Source organism: Balaenoptera physalus (genome assembly GCF_965194825.1).
Source record: "Balaenoptera physalus genome assembly, chromosome: 1".
Lineage (NCBI taxonomy): Eukaryota > Metazoa > Chordata > Mammalia > Artiodactyla > Balaenopteridae > Balaenoptera > Balaenoptera physalus.
In genome coordinates this window covers 2046659-2060987 of record NC_138882.1, presented here as the reverse complement: position 1 = coordinate 2060987, position 14329 = coordinate 2046659, and the positions used below count along the sequence as shown (strand labels likewise).

The following is a 14329-nucleotide window of genomic DNA, read 5'->3' as shown; positions in this document are numbered from 1 at the left end:
GAGACAGAGAGACACAGAGGAAGGGACACAGACACAGAAAGACAGACACAGAGACAGAGAGACACCGAGGGAGGGACAGAGACAGAGACAGACGCAGAGACAGAGAGACACAGAGGGAGGGACAGAGACAGAGACAGACAGACACAGAGAGACACAGAGGGAGGGACAGAGACACAGAGACAGAGACAGAGAGACACAGAAGGAGGGACAGAGACAGAGACAGACACAGAGACAGAGAGAGAGAGGCAGAGACAGAGAGAGACTGACTGAGAGAAAACCGGTGTTTAAGGGAGCAAAGGTTGCAGAGGACACAGGAGAGAACAGAATCCGAACAGTGCCTGGTCCAGAGGAGGGCCGTCTTTTCCGTGCTGAGATGGGAGGGAAGGGGGAAGATCACATACATGGACGCCTACAAGTTTTCAGGTAGCAGAAGAGGAATTTGAACGTATTCTCACCGGAAGGCTTCAAGTTTCTCAGTGAAACCTGGCGCTAGGTATCTGCTGAGGGTGAAAAGAGAGCTGGGACAAGAGGGCTCCTAGAGGAAGGCTGCCTTCTGGAAGAAGAGAGGGCTGTGCAAAGGTTTTCCGGGCAGCCTGAGGGCCTGGCCGCGGGCACCGACGACGTACCCGCGACGTCATTCTCTCCAGGTCCGGGGAGCAGCTGTGGGGCGGGGCACACTTGCCAGAGGGTTAGTCTCCTGCGGCCCGGTGATGAAGGTGGGGGCCGAAGCATGAGAACCGAGGGGAATGCTGAGAATGACCGAGTAAGAGAGAAGCTAAAGGGGAAAATAAGCAAAGCCAGAAAGGCTCCGAACACTGATGAGAAGTCTGTCCACGTTGGGGCCAAGGATGGAAGGGGCCACAGTCTCTGGGAAAGTTATAGTCTGGGGATGGAGAGACCTGACCCGGGCCTCACTGTGGCATCCAGGTCTGAACAGAGTGACTGGTGCGCGCGTGGGAGGGCAGGATGTGTCCCAGGACATGACAGCGGGCAGCTGCCCTCAAGGATGGGCCCCAGGAGAAATGACAACGGTGGCTATCACTTAATTAAATGCCTACTGTTTTGCAAGTCGTTATGTTAGACATTCTGCAAACTTGTGTGCCCCACCCTCATAGAGACTCCAAATCAGATAGGATCACCTCCATTCACAGGCAAAGAAATGGCAACTTCATTATGTGTTTTCTGTGTGGCAGCAATTCCACTCCCAGGCACATCCCCAACAGAAATGAAATCATAAGTGCACCCCAAAATGTACAAAAGTGTTCATAACAGCATGGTTTGTAATAGCCCCCAAACTGGAAACAACCCATATGTCTATTAACAGTGAAACGATAGATAAATTATGGCACGTTTATACAAGGGGTTCCGACATAGCGGTGAAAGTAGAAAACAACAACAACAAACAGAGCTACAGACAACATGGATGAATCTCACAAACATACAGACGAGTGACAGGACACACACTGTGTGACTCTAAATATATGACTTTAAACGGGCAAGACTAAGCCTGGGGTTAGAAGTCAGGGTGGGGTCCCCGTGGGGAGGGGACGGGAGTGGCGACGGGGAGGAAGCATGGGCGGTGCCGTCAGCGCTCTAGTTCTTGTTCACTTTGTGGGAATTTGGGAAAGTCTGTATTTGTGTTTTGTACACTTTTCTGTATGTATTTTATATTTCAATAAAGACGTGTGCTAGAAGAAACATCCACTCTTGTCAATGAGATACAGGTAAGACACAAGAATAACATGAAAGAAAGTAAAGCTGGCAAACGTTCGGAGCTCATCGGAGGCTGCGCGGCTGGTGAACCCTTGGGCCGGGAGGGAGTCCGGGGCCCCTGCTTGGCCTGCAGTCCAGGGCTCGTCCCACCGCCAGTCATGCCGAGGGGCCCGGAGCCCCCCACCTCCCGCTGGGCACGGTGGCCTTGGGGACAGAGGATCAATGCCCCCCGGAGTGACAGTCTACTGGGTCTTGGAACAGCTCTGGCAGCTGTTGCTGCAGATGTTCAAGGCCGGGTTTCATGTCTGGGGCGTCTTGTGTGTCCCTACCTCACCAGGAAGCACTGAGCATTTCTCTTGGGACCTGAGGCGTAACCTCTGACCTCTGACCCCAGCCTCCCAGCTTCTCCCCTTCAATCCACCCCCGCTTGGCCGAGCCGTGTCTTCCCAGAGCAGCCGGGGTACCTGGCTGCACGTGAGAGGCCAAGCTCCCCTCCCCCTCCCCCGACTCGCCTTCCTGACGCATCGTGGCCCCCTCCGCGCCTCCTCCAGTGTGGGAGGTGAGCCCCCCACTGTAGTGCATCCCGCCATCAAGGTCTCCCTCTCTACTGACCCTCTCCAGCAGCTGTCATAGCCCATCTTTTTAAAACTCCTCCCGTGATCCGCGTTTACCTCCAGCTGCTTCCCATTAGAACAAAATGCAGAAAAAACAGAGAGCCGTGTCCGTGTGCTGCGTCCGCCGGCCCCGCCATCCTCCTCGAGTCTTACCTTGCGGAATCTGTCAGCAGGAACAGACGTGGCGGCCCCCCCCAACCGCCCCGCCGCCATGAGCCCCTTTCACCTGCTTCTAAGAAACGGCTCTGCGCCTCCGCCCTCCTCCCCAGCCTCCTTCAGGGCTCCTCCTCCTTCTCCAGCACCTGAAACGCGGGAGGGACGGAGACGCGGTCCTCGGCCCCTGGCTCTTCACCCACACTCGCTCCCCGAGTGCCTCTTCCAGGCCCAGGGTTTCCAGCGTCACCTCTACACTTCGGGCTCCCAAACGGGATCTCCCCACTGAGCTCCAGACTCGCGCCTGCAACCCAGCGCTGCCCTCGGGGGCTGCTAAGCTGCACAAGCATTCTTCATCCGCTCAGATCCCCTCCTCACGTCAGTAAGCGGCACCAGATGTACCCATAGCTCAGGCAGGACGGGTCACCTCACTCCTCTCTTTCCCCCAAAACGTCAGCCAGTCTTGGCTGTGCTACTGTGAAGTATTTCCTGAATCTGACCACTTCTCCCTGAACCATCCTTGAGCTCTTGCCCAACCCTCCTCCTCCTGCCCTCTGTGCATCCCACAGCTGGCAGAGCAATGGATCCTTTTATTTTATTTTATTTTTCATGGAAAGGCATTTTATTTTAAATATAGCAGTGTGTACATTTCCTTTTGAAAATGGAGATCAGACCACATCTCTCCCCTGCTCAGAACCCTCCAATGCCATCCCACCCCACTTGGAATAAAACTCCAAGCTCCCACTGCTGCCCTGTAAGGCCCCGCATCTCCTGAACCCGCCCCGCATCACCAAAACCTGCCCCACATCACCTGAACCCCGCCCCGTATCCCCTGAACCTGCCGCGTATCACATGAACCCGCCCCGTATCACCTGAACCCCGCCCCGCATCACCTGAACCCACCCCGCATCACCTGAAAACCACCCCGCATCACCTGAAAACCACCCTGCATCACCTGAACCCGCCCCGCGCATCACCTGAACCCGCCCCGCATCACCTGAAAACCACCCTGCACCACCTGAACCCGCCCCGCATCACCTGAACCCGCCCTGCATCACCTGAACCTGCCCTGCATCACCTGAACCCCGCCCCGTATCACCTGAACTCGCCCCGCATCACCAGAAAACCACCCCGCATTACCTGAACTCTGCCCCGTATCACCTGAACCCACCCTGCTTCACCTGAACCCAGCCTACTCCTGGCCTCATCCCCCGCTCTACTGCTCCAGTTACAGGGCCTGGCTCGCCCTCTGACAGGCTACACCTGCTAGCACCACAGGCCTTGTGTTTGCTGTTCCTTCTAGACCGTCCCGTGGCTGATCCCTCAGTCCATCCCAGGCCTGCTCCCACGTCACCTCTGGGCAGTGTTTTCCCTGACCCCTGGTAGGAATCTCCCCCCACCAAGACTGTTGGTTATATACTCTTTCCTGAAGCTAGGGTATTCTTTGTAACAAACAGATGTTACATGTGATGTGTGTATATGGTCTGTATGAGTATTATCTGTCTCACCCACTAGAATGTGAGCTCAGGGCCAAGCGCCTCTCCATCTTACTACTGTCTCCCAGTGTTTAGAAAGTGCCTGTTGGGAACTCACGAAATAGCTGGAGAATCAATGATTTAGTGGAATCCGCCTCCCTACTTAGAAACACAGACATGATCCATGAACCCTGCCTAAAAAGAGTGAGGGCGAGGCAAAGCTCAAGGCCCCACCTCCAGGCCCCCAGCCCCCCGCCTGCCAAGTGCCTTCTTTTTTTTGACTGCGCTGCATGGCACGGCATGCAGGCTTCTAGTTCCCCCACCAAGGATTCAACCTGAGCCCCCAGCAGTGGAAGCTCGAAGTCTTAACTACTGGACTGTCAGGGGAATCTCCCTGCCACATGCCTTCTGTGCCCTATTTTGCCTAAACCTCACAACTGCCCTATGGTGGGCTTTACTTCCATCTTGTGGATGGGCATCTCGGGCTCAGAAAGGCAAAGGGACGGGGTCTGAATCCAGGTCCAGCTGCCTCTGCCTCTGTTCTGACCTCCAGACTCGCTACCTTCTGCGCCCGGGGTGTTCCACTTTTCAGGTCAGGACGGGGTCCTGCTGGCACTGATGGGACAGCCTGAAGGGGCTGTGGACCCTCCTGGGGGAGGCAGGAGGCGGGTGGGAGGGAGAGGGTGTGAGGCAGGAGGCCGTTCTATTCCTAGCTGTTTGTAAACAGCATCCGGACGACCAGCTGGTCCTCTCTGCCTTCGACCCCAGAGACGAGGAGGGTTCACAGGCCCGAAACCTCCCCCATCTCCCTTCCCCCACTATCGTCCAGCCCTGCACCCCAGCCTTTGAGCCTGGGGGTAAAATAATTAGGCAGAGGCTCGAAGAAACCAGGCCACGGGATGGGGGTAGGGCAGGAAGTAATTAAACTCCCTGCCTCCCTCTTTACTGAACTCAGGGCCACTCTCCCCGCATCCATCAACTCCTCACTCCCACCGGCAGTAGTTTTTAACCTCATGAGGGATTAAGAAAAAGTTGATTTGGCGAATACCCAGGCATGAAGTCTGCGGGATTCAGGGAGAGGAGGGGAAGGTCTCTGTGCCACTTTCAGCACCTGGTCCAATTTAACCTCACAGTAACCCTCCAAGGTCACCTGACATGTAACGTGGTCGACTCAGGAAGCCACGTTAATGAGGCCTTTGGTCCAGAAGGTCCTCAGCACCGTGAGTGTGCTTCCTTCCTGAGGGGACTCGCCGAGTTCTCTAGCTCGCAAGGGACAGGAGCTGGGTCACACCTGGACACCTCGGGCTCCAGACACCGGGGGGTCCCCCCACCCCCGTGTCCTGGGCCAGCAAGCCCTGGGGGGACAGACCCCGAATGCAGACCCGTCTTCCTTCTCCCGTTATGCCAGGAGAGGTCTGGTAAACAAGCTCAGGCTGGTGTGGAAAGGCTATTCTTGTTTATCCAACTTGGCAGGCATCGAATATCAACTACCCCCCCCACCCCCCAAGATGTCTGACACAGATGCTCCAGTCCCCTGGGTGGAGGGAGAGGCTGATGGGAGCAGATGGGGGGGTGCGGGCTCTGGCCCCACCCTTGCCCCTTCCTGCCTCAGCCTGGGGACCCCGAGCCCCCAGCCTACCTGATCTGGTAGCAACCTCCCCTTGGTCAGTGGGATGCTCATCCCAGCCCCGCCCACCTGCATCCCCCAGCACTGCTGCACTTCTTGCGTGTTCGGTTCTCCATGGTCCTGCCTCCCCCTCCGCCCGGCCCATCCAGCCAAGCTGCGTCCCCGCTGCCTCGCTGAGGAGAAGGCAAGCGCCCAGGGGCAGCCCAAGGGTGGGAGCGGGAGCTTCACTTGCTGAAAATGCATTAAATTGAATATTCTATACATACAGAAGAAAGTATATAATACATGAGTAAGAACAGCAGTTAAGACAAACACACGTGGATCCCACCACCTAGTTTAAGAAGTGTGCTTTTTCACACTCCGGATGGACAGAGGCAGCTTTCAGATCCAGGGTGAGATTCTGAGCTGGCCGGGCCATCGCCGGTGCCCGCTGGTGCCTCCCCATCGCCTCTCCCGCCCCCTCCGCCCGGCCTCCGGGGCTATTCTGGTTGTGGACCCATCGGGGTTAATCTCCTTAAGCAAGGAGCTGTGCTGCCCAGTGCACACGGCAAAGGGCAATGGGACCTGCTGGTGCAGCTGGGCTCTTCCGCTTTCCCGTCCCCGTGGGGAGACCGCGGATGCTGGGCTGGGAGCTGAGGCTGCGGGGCAGGGACCACAGGGAGCTCAGAGGCTTGGGCCCCACAGCTACTGGCTCGTGGAGGTTCTCGAGTTTTCCCCTAGGGAGGACCCAGAAGGGCTTCCTCCCCCACGACTGAGCGGCCCCTGCTCCAGCCTGGGCGCAGGTGCTAATCCCAGCCCCCGGCAGACCAGGGAGGAGGACGGAGAGGCAGGCGGGAGGTCTTCTTTCCCACTTGGGAAGGAAAGAGAACACACGGCTGACCCGTTGGGATCCGGTTCCTGAAACCTGAGCCGGGACGAGGGTTTCACTGAACCCTTGGCTATACACCTGCCAGGGCCGTCTTCCACCTGGGCGGGAGGACCGGGATGGCACACACTGGCCTGGCCGAGGGCTCTGCCCCTTTAGCGGGAGGGAGGGGAGCCAGGGGTCAGCTCTGTCAAGCCCACCCTGACCCCCTGCTCACCAGGCTGAGCGAGCACTTATTCTCCAGAACCACACCAGCTGCACAAGAAAGCAGACTCGGCAACAATGTGACGGCAGGACAGGATGGGCCGGGGTGGGGTTGGCACAGGTGGCTTTGGAGGGCTCAGATCAGGCAAGGTGCCCGACACTGCCAGGGGCAGGGGACGTCAGGGAAGACTCCTGGAGGAAGTGGTACCTGAGACCCAAGGACAGATAGGAGCTGACCTGGAGGAAGCAGGGGGCGGGGGAGAAGCAGAGCGAGGTCCCTTCCACAGCGAGACCCACCCAGTCTGCATATGAACCTTGGGGACTCCGCCCCAGGAAAAGCCAGAGTTTAGGACCCAAGCTGGGCCTGCCTTCCACTCTTGGTCTCTATGTATCAAATAAAAAAACAAACAACATTTTACTATGGAAAATCTGAAACATATACACAGAAATAGACAGATGAGTATAATAGCACAGTGCGGACTCACCACCAGGTTCAACACGTCAGCAACTGTCTCCCAGCGGACAGTCTCATGTCATCTATACCCTGCCCACTTCCCCCGGCTGCAGTACTTTAAAGCAAATTCCCTAATCCTAGCAGGTTTTTTCCCATAAGTGTTTTAGTGTCCACATTTAAAAGATAAGGATCCTTTAAAACGTATGCCCACGGGCTTCCCTGGTGGCACAGTGGTTAAGAATCTGCCTGCCAATTCAGGGGACACGGGTTCGAGCCCTGGTCCGGGAAGATCCCACATGCTGCGGAGCAACTAAGCCCGTGCGCCACAACTACTGAGCCTGTGCTCTAGAACCCTCGAACCACAACTACTGAGCCCACGTGCCGCAACTACTGAAGCCCGCGTGCCTAGAGCCCGTGCTCCGCAACAAGAGAAGCCACCGCAATGAGAAGCCCAAGGATCGCAACGAACAGTAGCCCCCGCTCGCCGCAACTAGAGAAAGCCCACGCGCAGCAACGAAGACCCAACGCAGACAAAAATAAATAAATTAATTAAATAAATCAAAAAAAAAAAAAAGTGCACCCACAACACCGTCATCAAGTCAGGTGATGCCGGCTCCTTACTCTCTGCTTAGAGGCAGCTCCAGCACCGCCCTCCCACCCCCATGGCTCCTGGGCTTCTTGACCCAGGGAGCCGACACGTTGGAGCTGCAGTTTTGGCTTCGAACCAGCCCGATGTGGATGAGGTGGACGCTCCAGCCCTCACTGTGGGCATGAGGAGACCAAGGCAGGTCACAGTGCGGGACACTGGTCCTCAGACCACGTGTTGCAAAGCAAAGTTCGCACCAGGCTCGAGCTTTGCTAAGGGTGCTGACGGAGCCGCGTCCCCGGGTTTGCGCCCCCTCCCCAGGTGACACAGGTGACTCTGCTCACGGCCCGGGAGCGCCGAGCTGCATGGGCCCAGGGCCTGGGGGAGGAAGCGGTGTGGGGTGGGGAGGACCGACAGCCTCTCCCCAAGGGAAAGGGCCTAGGGGTGCCTTCCCCACCAGGCGTCACTGTGTCCCCTGACTCGGGCTCTGCCTGAGAGACAAGTGTCCACCTGGTGCTAACTGGCCAGCCGGGAGGCCTGTGAGGGTGAGCCCCTCACATGCTCTGCGGCCCGAACGCCTTGCTTTGGGATCAGGCCTCTGGGGACCTTCGCAGCTGTGGGCTCAGAGCCTGGGGACTGGGTGCCAGGGGTCCAGTGGGGCGTTGACAGAGGTGCCAGCCCCCGGGGAGCGTCTTGCTTCCTTCCCTGTGTGTCCCAACAGCAAGTCCCGCATCCTCTCATTTCCCATCAAGGTGGTAGTATCTACCCAGCACGTCAGAGCTGCATCTGGACCCTGCCCACAGGATAATAAACCGTAACTGACCTAAAATGCTACCGCTGTGTTAGTTCCTGGTGCACAGCATAGTGATTTGATATTTCTGTGTGTTACAAAACGACCCCTACCCTACCAATGTTTCGGCAAAGCTTTAAACACAAGCCGGGGTGGCAGGGGCAGAGCCGGGGCACCAGCTCCTCCACCTTGCCCCACCCTGCCCCTCTGCTCCTGCCCCCCATCCTCGAGGGGCCATGCGTGCCCACCGGCGGGCGCTGCGGCTAGTGTCCCCGCTGGACACCTCACAGGAGTTTCAGGTGATGGCACACAGGGCGGTGGCTGGCGAGGTCCGGGGCGGGTGGGGTGGGGAGGCAGCACACAGCGGAACGGCCTCCCCAGCAGACACTCCTGACCTGGAGGAAGGGTGTCTGCGAAGTCGTCCTCCGGCTGAGGCCAGGCTACTTCGTCCCAAGAAAACCCACATGTGAGCACACGGCGGAAACCCGGGAAAAACCCAGAAAGCCACTTTGCTTAAGCCCATCCTAGATGTGCGCAGACGCTTCCCCAGAGGTCACCCCTGCCCCTCCTCTGTCCGCTCCCAGTGGCAAAGCACCTGGTGGCTGGGAAAGAGCTTCATCCCCCAGCCAAGGGGCCTTACCTACAAAAGGGGGGCTCTCCCTCAAGAGGCTCCTCCAGAAAGTGCAGACCTCACCTCCCCTGGGAATGAGACGGACGGAAGCTGTGGGCAAAGGCGCAGACCCTGGCCTGTCTCCACTGCCCTGATGCCTCACATGGTCCACATGCCACGAGATGCCCAGAGACCTTGAAAGCGAGCTGTCCTCCACAAGGAGGGGCTGGCAGGAGACCGCAAGCCCAGTCTCTCTTCCTGCCAGGAGGGTGGGATAAACGGGAAGGAAAAAAGCCAGGTGTGGGCGTCCGGGTGGAGCCAACCCGACAGTGACCACCCCAAGGGCGTCCCCTCCAGCTCCCAAGTTGCTAGCAGCCCCGCGAGATACGTGGGTGCAGGTCCCCCCAACACATCCGACCTCTGCTTCATGAGACAGCAAATAGGGGTAAGGAGCTCACACGGCCAGTTCAGGGGATGACAATCGGTTCTGAAACATTAAATCCTTTGCCAGCAAGAACTCTTCTTCTAAGGAAAGAGCATCCTCATCGTGGCGTCGGGGTCTCCCCGCTCCCCACTCCCTCCCCCTCCCCCGCCCCCCCACCCCCACTCACATCCATGGACATCTCCCTCTGGATGAGTTTCTTGGTCTCCTTTTCACAGAAGTTGAGCATGGCTTCCCGGTTGTACACGCCCGTGGACGGCTTCTCCGTCTGGTTCCTCTGGCGCAGCCCCACGGGGACGCTCCCATCTGGGTCCACCACGTCCAGCTCCTTCTCCAGCTCCTCCATCTCCTCAGGAGACAGGGTGGACAGCAGGCTGTCGATGTCGGGGTCCTCGCTCACCTGCCGGCGGTACTTGGCTACCTTGGACATCTTGGCAAAGTGGGCTGCTGCTCTGGCGAGGGCTGCGGGGAGGTCCTGGAGGGCCGGGACGGGGTGCGAGCTGATCTGGACGGAGCAGACCCCCAGCTGGTCGAGGACCTCGGCTCCCCTGCCCTGCCTGCTGCAGGTGCCCAAGTGTGAACTGGGAGAAGCAGCAGCCTCCCCAAGCCCAGGGCTAGTGGACCCGGGCTGGTCCAGCCAGCAGCCAATAAGGCCCCACGACGGCCCGGCCCTGGAAGGAGAGGCCAATCCCCGGGCGGGGGCGGGCCTGCCTCGCTGTCAGAGCTGTTTGAAACTTGAGGACATTCCAGGGAATCTTGGAGCGCTGTGTGACCAAATTTAGCACAGAGCATTTAGCCTTTTAAAGACAAGGGGGCCACGCAATGAGAAAAAGATATAATACAAAAATGCAGAGGCTGGCAGAAGCAGGCGAGAGCCACGGAGAGCCAGAAAAGCAAGCAGACAGGACGCGGGCTTCACGAGCGGCCAGCCCCGGGCCTGCCCTGTTCAAGTGCACATGTGACGCCTCCACCCGGGGTGGACGGCGCTGTGGTCAGCACGTGCCCCACTGACTCCTTTCTACTGTATTTGGTAGTGTGCTGGGCACTCCCCAGTGGCTACAGCCCCAGGACAGAACTCTATTCCAGAAGCCCCGAGCCACCCACTCGTTCTCCCCTGCTGAGGAGGGCCCAGCATCAGAGGCCCCCGCCTGCCGTGGCCACTTCTTGCGAGGGGGAGAGAGAGAGAGAGAGAGAGAGAGAGGGAGAGAGGAGAGAGAGAGGGAGAAAATAAATCCTCACTGTGTTCCCAGACCAAAAACTGACAGGGTGTTTGAGCAAGAAAGTGTGAGGTGCAGAAGTCAGGGAACTCTGACGGGGCCGTCGGTCTCCACGAGCTCTTGGGAAGAGGGTTCCCACCTCCCTCCGTCCCGTCGGCTCCTTCCTCTGCCGGGGCACCTCCCGTGGGGGCATCAGGAGGGGCAGCAGGCCCCCACCACGTGCAAATCCAGGGAAATATAACTCTGGGCTATTGGGAGAGACCCTACTGCAATGGGTCTGGCAGGTTTCGTGAAAGGTCTTTCACTGCTCATCCCTCTTGCTGTCCTGCACAAGGCGCAGGGACATTCAATCTCCTGCCACAAAATCCCTCCAGAAGCCCTGCCGTAACACACCGCGTAGCGGCTTCGATCTTTCCTGGTGTCGGTCCACCCTACGCCAGAGAGAGACAGTCACCCACCGGCGCTTGCTGACTCCAGGGATTGTCTGGGAGAAAAACTTGGCCCTGGCGTTGACCGACGGCTAGTCTCGCTTCAGGATATGGCTGGGAGGAGCTGGGGCTGGCTGGTGGGACTGGAGGGCAGAGGGGAGCAGGCAGAGCCGAGGGGAAGGGGGAGGAGGGGCTTGGGGGGCTCCTGGGGTTGTTTCTTTTCAGAGGCGGGGCGTCTGTGGGCGAGTCGGTGAGCATATACTGATGAGTGCAGACCACGTGGCAGGCACCGGTCCAAGAGCAAGGGATGAAACTAAGGATAGAAAATCCATGTGGTCCCTGCCTTCCTGGAGTTTACAGTCTATCCGTGAAGACAGTTAATAAACAAGTAATTTCAAACAATTTATTAAAAAAAAAAAAGAGTTTACAAAACGCCTCCAAAGAGAAGTGCAGGGGCCGCGGGGAGCAAAACAGGGAGGCTGGTTCCACGGTTCAAGCTCGGGCTCCCCGGGCGGCCGACCTGCTTAGGTCCTGGGCTCCCTGCTCAGCCGATGTGGGATTCTGGCCCAGCCACCTCCTTCCCTGAGACCCAGCTTCACCATCTATAAAATAAGGACAGCGCTGGGGCCAGCCTCGGAGAATGGTTGTGAGCATTACACGTGAGCCACGCGGTTGATGCGCCTGACGGGCACTGAGCACACAAGCCCTGTGTGTAGGCGTCATAATCGCTCACTTCTTCTCCTGGCCCAGGTTCTGTTCTCCACGCCCCCCCTCCTCGCTCATCTCTGTCTTCCTGTCTGTCCTTCAGCAGAAACCATGCATACAGGCATGCACACACATGTGTTTGCACACTCATCTCCTCCCCTCGTTCTCATCATTCACTCATTCATTCATTCAAGGGCGCTGTGTTTATATCCCACCCGGCCAGGCACTACAGGGAGAGAGATGCAAGAATAATTACAGCGCGGTCATTCTCTTTTAAATGTGTCATCTATTGAGGTAAAAAAACAACTCCACGTACTAGAAGGCAAGGTGAAACAGGAGAGCAAGAAGCAACTGCCTAGAGCCCGAGGGAGACACACTAATCTCGTGGGGAGGGTCAGGTGGCCCCCAGTGGGCACGCCGAGGCCTTGGGCTGGCCTGGGGGCTCCAGGGCGCGTGGACAGAATTGTCTACCCCCCAGCCCCTCACGTCTGTCAGCCTTTGCTCTCACTTCCGCCCAGAAGAGGCATGATCTCTGGAGCCACCCCAGCCAACCTCTCGACCCCGCCAGCTGAAAGCAGCTCTTTCCAGCCCCCAGCGACTCTTCCTTCTCCTCCCAAAGCGGAGTCACTCAGCCCCGGGCCACCTGGTTTCAGCAGCCGTCTCCTCCCCCTGGTTCTAAACTCAGAAAACAAAGCCAGAGCTTCCATACTTCCAGGCAGGACTCCCGGCCTCCTAACCAAGGGTTTCTGCACAGAAGCCCAGCATGTTCTTGGCTTCGGTCCCACGATGCCAAACAGCTGGCTCTTCTGACGTGACTCGGTCCAAAGCCTCTTGCTCCTAGAACCCGGGCTCCGGGTGCCAGCTCGCAGACCCTGAAAGCCAAAAGGCATCACCTGTGGGGCTGGAGGACTTGGGCCCCTGCGGCGAGGGACCACCGCCCCACTCACTCTCCAGGGGCAACGGTTATCCAAGCTCAGAATCCACTTCCACCCAAAACAAATTCATCTTGAGTATCGGGATTATGGGATGGCCTAGTCCCCAGAGAAAACCCAGCACTGCTGTGCCAGACGGAGGAAGGGAAAGGGACCCCAAACTCTGGCCAAAACCTGTGTACGTGTCGGGGGACAGGGACCAGAAGCAATTAACTAATGCTTAGGGTGGCTCTCAGCTGGGCCGAGTGACCCCAGGAAAGTCACATTTTCAGGAATACGGGGTGGCAGTGTCGTGTAGCAGATAAGGCCACGGGCTCAGGAGTCGAATGACGTGGGCTCAAATCTGAGATGTGTGACTTTGTGTAAGTTATTTAACCACTCTGAGCTGCAGGAAATGGAAAACGAGAATCTTAAAAGTACCTTGAGAAAAAAACATACTGCACAGGGTTATGAAGGTATTAAATATATCACACAAGGCGATGCACACAGAGCGTGTGGCAGAGCGTCGGACGCCGTAAGCGCTCAGTCTGCTCACGCTCAGTATACGACCACACCGGCTTTCTCCTTTTCAGGGAGCCTGGAAGTTTCTCTGGAGTAGCAGAATTTGTCTCTGAAGCAAGCCGCCGGCCTGGCCCCGCGCGCTTGGGATGGGCAGAAGTGGACAGAGGAGAGCTCGGAGGCAGACCACAGGCCGGACACATGTCTTCCTGCAAGGAGGGCAGGGGGAGGAAAGAGGGCAGAAGAGAGACAAGAGACTGCCTCCTCTCCCCACCCGCCGCGCCTCAGCCCGGCTAAAACCCCAAATAGGCCCCAGTCACAGACTGGAAACCCCAGACCCAGAGCTGGCTGTGGTGCCAACCTCACTTGTCCATGGCAATCTGACAGGCCAGGTGGGGCTGGGGTCTGGAGCCACATACATGGCCTGTGACCTCCTGCTGCGTGGAGCTCTTGAGGTCCCCAAACCTCTGGCTCAATGGAGCCCAACCCACTGGGGGCCAGGACTCCCTAAGTGGCAGGCGGGTTCTGAAAATGTCCACCCCTCTCCAAGGGTGGGGTCTGGGTGGAGAGAAGGGTTCCTCCTTCGCGCCCCTCACCCAAGCTGCTTCCAGCCTTTTCTTCACCCGGTGAGCTCACCGTCTACCGAAAAGACAGCATCCTTCTGGAAGGAACTCCCTCAGCTACTTGAATAAAGTAGATAAAACTTCAATACATCACTATTACCTGGAAGGTAGACAGTCTGCTCCAGGGAGGGGAGGGAGAGAGCTGTCCCTTCACTATCCTGTAGCATAAATACACCTACTCCAGAGGAAGTCATGTCTGGAGCTGTTCCAGGCCACCTGCTTACAGCAACGCTCTCGGACAGAGGTGAGCTTCTGATGCTCGGATGTGTAGAATCGGGAGAGGTCTGTGGAGAACTGTCTCCCAACACACAGCTGACCCTGCCTCTGGCTCACACGCCCCACCTCCATGGCCGGGAACTCTATCCCCTGAGAAAGCCTCATTCTCCCGCTTCT

General features: G+C 57.8%; 1 protein-coding gene across 1 annotated transcript in view; it reads right to left on the bottom strand.

The window, feature by feature from the left end:
- LMOD1 (leiomodin 1) overlaps window positions 1-10153 on the bottom strand; it is a 32028-nt gene extending 21875 nt beyond the window's left edge. The window contains exon 1 of the mRNA XM_082413422.1: window positions 9703-10153. Coding sequence (XP_082269548.1) covers window positions 9703-9963 — 261 coding nt within the window. The 5' untranslated portion in view covers window positions 9964-10153. The remainder of the gene's footprint in view (window positions 1-9702) is intronic.
- Window positions 10154-14329: the final 4176 nt, after the last annotated feature.